This window comes from Muscardinus avellanarius, assembly GCF_963383645.1.
Source record: "Muscardinus avellanarius genome assembly, chromosome: 3".
NCBI classification, from domain to species: Eukaryota; Metazoa; Chordata; class Mammalia; order Rodentia; family Gliridae; genus Muscardinus; species Muscardinus avellanarius.
In genome coordinates this window covers 96,219,340-96,227,200 of record NC_137788.1, presented here as the reverse complement: position 1 = coordinate 96,227,200, position 7,861 = coordinate 96,219,340, and the positions used below count along the sequence as shown (strand labels likewise).

Sequence of the window (7,861 nt, the reverse complement as noted above, 5' to 3'; positions counted from 1 at the left end):
TTGGGGGGCTGTTACACATGTGCATCACTAACATCAGACAAAGAAATCTTTCAACCAACAAGGGTTACAGAGCAACGTTCACTAAAGCACAGGTTGGAAGGGATTCAGGGACTGAAGCAGGCCAATTTGGCAGCTTGTAACAGACTTCCTTATACCCACAACGCTCCTGACAGCAAAGAATGCTTCTATTATTTGGTTGGTCCACACACTGGGCAGAGCGGCGCTAGGGCGCACCGCCTTAGAGTAGCAAGTGTTTTTAGGTTGGTTGGTTGGTGTTTTGTCCTTCCTGTGGGGGTGGGGGTGGGGCTGTCACAGCCTTTCCAATCCGCAATAAGCTCTGCAGATGGCGATGTGATTCACGGTGGCGGCGGCGACGATAATATCAACAGCTGCCAACTCCTCTGGAGTCACCACGAACAGTCTTGACTCCGCCGTGCGGTCCGCGTCTGATAAATATGGCTTAGTTCAGTTAGGCCTTCTTAGTTTGTACACTGGTGTTTGAGTGGGGCTGTGTGTGCGAGTGTTTCCTGCGCTGGGAGCAGCTGCTGGGGTTGTGTTTGCTTCCCCAGGGCGCAGGCCGGCCGAGGGTGGAGGCGACGCCTAGAGCGGCAGGGGGCTGGCGGTCCCCAGCATCAGCAGCAGCAGCGGCATCAGCAGCAGCATCAGCAGCAGCAGCGCCCCAGAGCCCCGCGGGGCGGCGCCCTGGCCCGAGTCGGAGCCGCAGCTGCCCGCCTCCTCGCACCGCAGCTTCTCGCAGAGGATACCGGTGTAGGCGGCCGGGCACAGGCAGCGCACGTTGTTGTGGCAGGTTCCCCCGTTCTGACAGTGCACGAGCTCGTTGTCGCAGACGTTCGCTGCAGGACGAGGGGGAGGGGAGGGTGCGGGGAGAAGAAGCGCAATCAATTTAAGTTCATCTGGCACATCATGGGTTCAACTTCAAACAAACAAAAGGAACAACTCTATCCATCTTGTGCGCCCCTCCCCCGCCCCACACAAACTTAAACGTGTGACTCCAATGTCCAAATAAATGGAGTTTGCTGCCTTAAAAATTTTAAAAAAAATCATATTAGTCCTTTGCATCTTGGTTTTTGCTGCAATCTTGGATATTCTCATTGTCCATTTCGGGCTACTGAATACAAAGTAATGCAATACTCCTGGTTTGGGAGTTATCTTCTCTTTTTGGAAGTGGGACCTGTTGTGACCTCCTGGGGTTTTAAAGGATAAGTGCTTGTGATCAAAAGGATGCAGAGCATGAGAGGCAGATGAGTGGTATTTGAAATGCAAGGAAGTATCATTTAAATGACCAAGAACCTCTAAGGGTCGGGCCATTCTCCCAGCTCCCTAGTCCAGCAGCTACAGGCATGCAGAGCCCTGGGGAAGCCTGGGGATGCGGGTTTGGGGCAGTGGGGAATGTAGCATGCTCCAGGCAGGTGCCAGGCAGATGGGAAGACAGGAAGGAAAGCTTGTTTCACGGGAGGAATGTGAGGAAGAGCAGTCAGTCACATTTGTCCCTGAGAGCCTATTAGGATTTTTACCTCCTTGTAAATATGGGAAGTAGAGCCCAAGGTTACCTTGATTTCAGGGAATAGTAATAAATGCAAGGGTGAAACCCTGATTACCAAAGTTTTCATTATGCCCATCAATTAAGAGAATCGGTTTGGATAAATCAAGATCAGCATTTGGATTCTAAAATTCATTCACCGCCGGTGTCATGTAACTTTCACCTCTAACAATTTCTCTTATCTTCAAATTTCTGTTCTGGTTATCCTTATTGGTTCCGTGTCTCTTATTCTTTTAGATAATCAAGGTTTCACTGATTGAGCAGAATTTGAATTAGAACCTAGGGAAATTAACACAACAACACAGAGTAAAAGAGCCAGGAACACTTCCCGGCAACATATGCTGTTTAAGCACTTCACATATAGACCACTTTGGACTGGGGGTCAGGGGAAGGCAGAGCAGAAAAAGTAGCTTTTTAAAAAAAAATTATAAATTGTAACTTTTTTTCATCCTGGTCAAATTTCCCCAGAGATGCTACATGAATTAAATATACACATATGCCTGTGTGCACATGTGCACACACACATATACACATACACACACACATACACACGCTCTCCCTCTCCAGGTTACTACTAAGTGAAAACTATTTTTAAAAGAATAAGCTCCATCCTCTACATAAAACCTCAGTAAAGAGTATTGCCTTGTCCATTAATCATGTTCAGTAGTTCTGTCACCTCCCAAAGAAGCTTCTTATGTATACACATGCTAATGCTTTGTGTGTGAATGCGTTGAGAAAAAGATGGTGGCGGATACACCTAGAGCTTAAAACAAAATGTCTTAAGGAAGGCCTTGGCTGACCACCTTCCTTGACACTCGCTTGGCAATCTTTAAGACAGCTGCCTGGTGTATGGGTATAATATTAAAATGTATCTACACTTGCTGTTTGTAAATGGCAGGAATGACTGGTAAGGGCTACTAAAGTCTTCAGGCTCAACATTCTGACATAGGAAAAAGTATGCCATGGGTTTTCTCATTGGGTGGCTTACAACTCATAAATATTAGACCCAAATTATAGTATTTTTTAAAATTATGGTTAAATATGTCAAGATCTGTAGCTGTGAAGCAAAGTCTCCAAGAACAGTGTGTTTAGCTTCACAGACAACACTGGAAAAGAGCCCTCGGGATTTGGGCCCTTGTTAATTTAGAAAGGGTACAGGACAGTAGGGTTTCAGGATTTTGCTTTGCTCATACTTCAAGAATTATCTGTTTAATTGGGGCAACACGGAATAAACAAATCCAAAGAAGATTCCCAGCATTCTTGTTTTAGGTGGCAGATTACTGAATGGAATATTTCCTTTCATTTGGGCACCAGAAGTAGGAAAATATCTGTTCCATCAGTATCGATAAATGCTTGCCTTGAATAATTGAGAAGAAATCAATAGTTAATTAAATATCACTCCCCCTTTTAAAAAAAAAAAAGCGATTTTTCTTCTTGGACCTGAATGTAAATCAGTTGTTGAACAGAGGTTTCTTTCTTGTTCTTTTTTTAGAAGCTTGTGATTAAGTTAAAATTCAATACTTTCCCTACATTTAAATAATATACTAGTTGATTTTGATGGTTGTGAGAAATTTAATAAATAATACAAGGAACAGATGTAGCCCAGGATGAATCATCTCATGGACTGGGGGAGTATATTTTCTGTAAGATATAAATAGAAAAAATAAAACCTACAATATATTTCATTATTTTAGAATGTATTTTTACATTATATTACATTTGGGTTCTTGATTGTGCTATTTCTATCAAAGTTCAACAAATGTAGAACTTTGCCATGTACAAAACTCTCCAACTGTTGTGAACACATGTTAGAAACATATTTAAACCTAACTACAGATCTTACCTGGAATTCATAACTTCACGCTCCATCTTCATGTCATTATATCACAATTGTATTGGTTGATGAATAGGCTACATGGTTAAATATCACTGAACTCTTCTTCAACATACAGAAGCCTTGCACTAAACACCACAAAGAAAATAATAGAAACCTAAAGCATGATCTCTGGTGTTATGAGATTGAACTTATTTGGGAGGATATAATATGTAAAAGAAATGTTCTAATATTAATTTCATTAAATGTGCTTTTCTGCCCCATCCTGCTCAATCAACATCTGTTTTGTGTCAGGCATCCTGCTGGATTTTATGGTTGTAACTCTAACTGCCCTAAAGGAGTTCACAGTTTGGTGGAAAATAAATGGACAGACATATTAAAAATATTATAGTCCAATATGATAAAAACTACAAAGGAAGTTATTTGCAAAATGCTGGGAAACTCAAATGATGATGCAAACAGTTGCTTTGGGGAAGATTAGAGAGGATTATAGAAAAGAGATTGTATTTGAATAAAGGCTTGCATCGGGCAGGGATTGGTAGAAGCATTATAGATGGGGAACCTGCATAAGTAAGGGGAGAGAGTGCATTTCCAGTTACTCAGCAATTGTTTCTGAACGCTAAATCCACCCTTCTGGTGTTGAAGCCAGAACCCTGCAGTTTGTCTACTGGATTATATCAATAAGGGAGCAGAGGAGCCGGGCGTGGTGACACACACTTGTAATCCCAGCATTCGGGAGGCTGAGACAAGAGGATCACAGTTCATGGACAGCCTCGGCTACTTAGTGAGGCCCTTTGCAACTCAGTGAGACCCTGTTTCAAGATAAAGAATAAAAAATAGGGCTGAGGGTGTGGTTTGGAAGTAGAATGCCCTTGAGTTCCATCCCCAGTACTGCAAAAAAAGAAAGGAAGAAAGAAAGAAAGAAAGAAAGAAAGAAAGAAAGAAAGAAAGAAAGAAAGAAAGAAGCAGAGGAGGAAGGAGGGACAAAGAAATGTCTTTGCACCTGTTTGATGGCTTTTTCTAACAGTATCACCCTGCAATGGCCGTCCATCCAAGCAGTGACACTTAGTTCCAGCACTCAGTTCTGTGCTAAGTCAGCTTTGTTTCACTTTTGCAGGTTTCTGCACCAGCCTGACAGCAACTCTTTCCTGGAGGTTTGATCCCTAGCTCCAAGGGCCTTTTGCTCAGCATTTCAGAGGCATAGGTAGTAGCCAGGCATTATCCCTCCTCAGAGAAGCAGGTCTCAGTTCTATGAGGTAGCTCAGCCAAAATTTTTAATTTCTGAAGACTCCATCCTCTCTCCTGCAACTGCTCAGTCCCAGAGTGATAGCTGCTACCTGTGTGCAGTTGCCTCTCACAGCTACTTCGGTGTCCTCTAGTCATTTGTAAATTCTAAGACAACTGTTTACCAATTTCCTTTAATAAATCTTCTATACATCTTCTCAGGTTTGAACCACCTAGCATGGTTTCCATTTTCTGACCACAGCCTGACTGAGAGCCTCATGAAACATGTTAGTGAAGGCACCAGGGCTAGGATGCCAGAATGTGGCAAAGGGCACAGAGACCAAGGTAGCAAGTTGCATCCTGCTCCTGAACGTCTCATGTAACACGCTGCAGGGTCTAGATAGTGGGCAACAGGAAGTGTTCAAAGGTGTAAGAACAGTGTGAAGTTCTCAAGGAAAAATAAAGGCGAGCTAGACCACAAGAAGGACAGTCTGGAGGCAGGGAGAACGGACACTTCAACTGAATGCGCTGGGATTAGATTAGAGCAGCGGGAAGAGAAAGGAAGGAGAAGATTGGGATACAGATCATGCAAATAGGAGAGGTGCTAAGGTTTTTGTTTTGGTATGTAGATGCATCATAATGAAATTTAAGAAAGGAGGATAGGGGAAAATTGACCAAGGAAGAAATTAACTTATTTTGAACCTATTGACTTTGAGTGGTCCGTAGGTTCTTTTGTAGGTGTTATGCTAATAGGGGAAAACTACTTAATGGCTCAGGATGGTGATAGTCATTGTTACAAAACATGAAGCAAAAGTAGAGGTGGTAGTCCAAGTAAATGAGGACTGCAGTCAGGACACTTAAGAAGAGCATCATTTAAGTCACAGATAGAGAAAGCCGGACCACGAAGGATACAGAGATAAAAATTGTCAGCGAAATGCAGTGATCACAGGAGGATATGAAATGAATCAGAAAAGTCTTCCTGCAGTGGATGGGTATGTAGGGATTATAGACAGACTGGAAGAGTATGAATGGAAAGACACGTTGAGTTGGAGAAGGGAAAGAAGAAAAAACAATCACTGCTCTTCATTGAATCAGACAGAAGGACTTTAAGAATCATTTAAAAAAAGATTGGAAATTTTTGAGGAATTAACCTTTTTTTTGGTACTGGGGATGAAACTCAGGGGCTTTCTGCCTTCGAGCTACACCCCCAGCCCTATTTTTTATTCTTTATTCTTTATTTACTTTTGGTGGTACTGGGGATAGAACCCTTCTCTTCCGGGCTACACTCCCAGACCTATTTTATATTTTATTTGGAAACAGGGTCTCTTAAGCCAGCATGGCTGGCTTCGAACTTCGATCCTCCTGTCTCCGACTCCCAAGTGTGGGGATTACAAGCATGCACCACCACACCCGACTTTATTTTAAAACAGGGTCTCACTGAGTTACAATGAGCCTCACCAAGCACCTGAGGTTGTCCACAAATCACGATTCTCCCATCTCGGCCTCCCAAATGCTGGGATTACAAACATGCGCCACCATGCCTGGCTGAGGAATTAACATTTAATGAAGGTCTTTGGAAGTCAGTCTAAAGGAGTGGTTCTCAATATTGGATGGTTTTGCTAAGAGACATCAGAAATGTTACTAGTGGGTAGAGAGTAGAGAGATCATGTCCCTGGGAGCTAGAGACCAGAAATGCTACTAAACGCCCTGCAGGATACAGGACAACACCCTCCCATCATCACAGCGAAATACTCCTCAATTAATGTTGGAGGTACAGTGAAGAAGTAGTGGCTCAGGTGCAGCCACAGTGATAAAAGCTGTGAGCCCCCATCCCTGAGGGATACTGGGAAAAAGAGAATGAGGAAGCCTTGGCAGTTCTAGACCTAAGGGACAGTGAGCTCTCAGGTAGAGAGCCATGAGGATTTGAGGAGACTTTAAGTATAGAGTGAAATATCAGAGTGGATTGTTTTCCTGGGGGAATAAATACAGAAGACCAGGATCTAAGACAGACCAGTCGCACTGCTCATGATTAAAGAGTAAGAGGAACCTGAAGCATCCTTGCTATGTAATTTGTTCTTTGCTTCCACTGAGACAGTGATGCCAGAGCTTTGCAGCAAGCTTACGAAGGCCATGCAGGTAAGCTCTAGTTGAGGAAATCAACAATGAGGTGGAGTAGAACTAGAACAGCCCGGGGCTCCTGGTGCAAGACTACTGCTCTCCTCTGGAAAGAAACAGTTGGGAGAAAGGCAGGAAATGACCTGCTGTGCTTTTCAACACACAGCTGGCTTCTCTACTTCCAGGAGACCTAAAAGTACCTACCTCTGTAGAGGTGCTCAGCAGATTGTCAGTGGTATGGACCTGTTGCACTTTTATCTAACACTGGAGAGGGCAAAGGTTGGTTGGTTTGTTTTTGATAGCATTAAATGTTACATCTTCTTGAGTGCTACCACATTATGACGATGTTTCAAATGCAAATCAACTCATATAGAAATTTAAACTAGAAATGCCTGAGGGCTAGTGTGAGAATGACAAATACATTGGCATCTAGACTGTAAATTTCTTCTCCCACCAACCCCTCTTCATAGGAGATTGCTCTGTTTTTTGTTTTTGTTTTTGTTTTTGTTTTTGTTTTTCTGTACTGGGGATTCTACTCAGGGTCATTCTACCTCCGAGTTACACCCTCAGCCCTATTTTTATTATTTATTTTGAAACCGGGTCTCACTGAGTTGCAAAGGGCCTCACTAAGTAGCTGAGACTGTCCACTAACCACAATCCTCCTGTCCCAGCCTCCCAAATGCTGGGATTACAAGCATGCGCCACCACACCTGGTAATTGCTGTGGATTTAATGTTTTTCTCCTCCAAAATGTATGCTGAAATTTAACTGCCATTGTAACAGCAATAAGAAATGAGACATTTAAGAGGCGTTCTCTTTGTGTGTGTGTGTGTGTGTGTGTGTGTGTGTGTGTGTGTGTGTACGCGCGTGTGTGATATTGGTATCGAACCCAAGGGCATTCTGTTTCTGAGATACACCTCCAGTACTTTTTGTTTTTTAAATTTTGAAATAGGGTCTCCTCAAGTCGCTGAGGGTCTTGCTAAATTGCTGAGGCTGGCTGGAACCTGCCATCCTCCTATCTTAGCCTGCCAAGTAGTGGGATTACAGGTATGTGCTATCCCTCTTGGCTTAAGAAGTATTCTTTTTTTTTTTTTTTTTTTTGCCTTACTGGGGATAGAACCCAGGGGC

At 43.2% G+C, this 7,861-nt stretch overlaps 1 protein-coding gene across 1 annotated transcript in view; it reads right to left on the bottom strand.

Annotated features, from left to right (window-relative positions):
* Positions 1-600: 600 nt before the first annotated feature.
* The window catches only part of NTNG1 (netrin G1), a gene marked incomplete at both ends in the record, with an annotated part of 365,829 nt that continues 358,568 nt past the window's right edge, over positions 601-7,861 (bottom strand). Inside the window, one exon of the mRNA XM_080691481.1 lies at positions 601-854. Coding sequence (XP_080547607.1) covers positions 601-854 — 254 coding nt within the window. The remainder of the gene's footprint in view (positions 855-7,861) is intronic.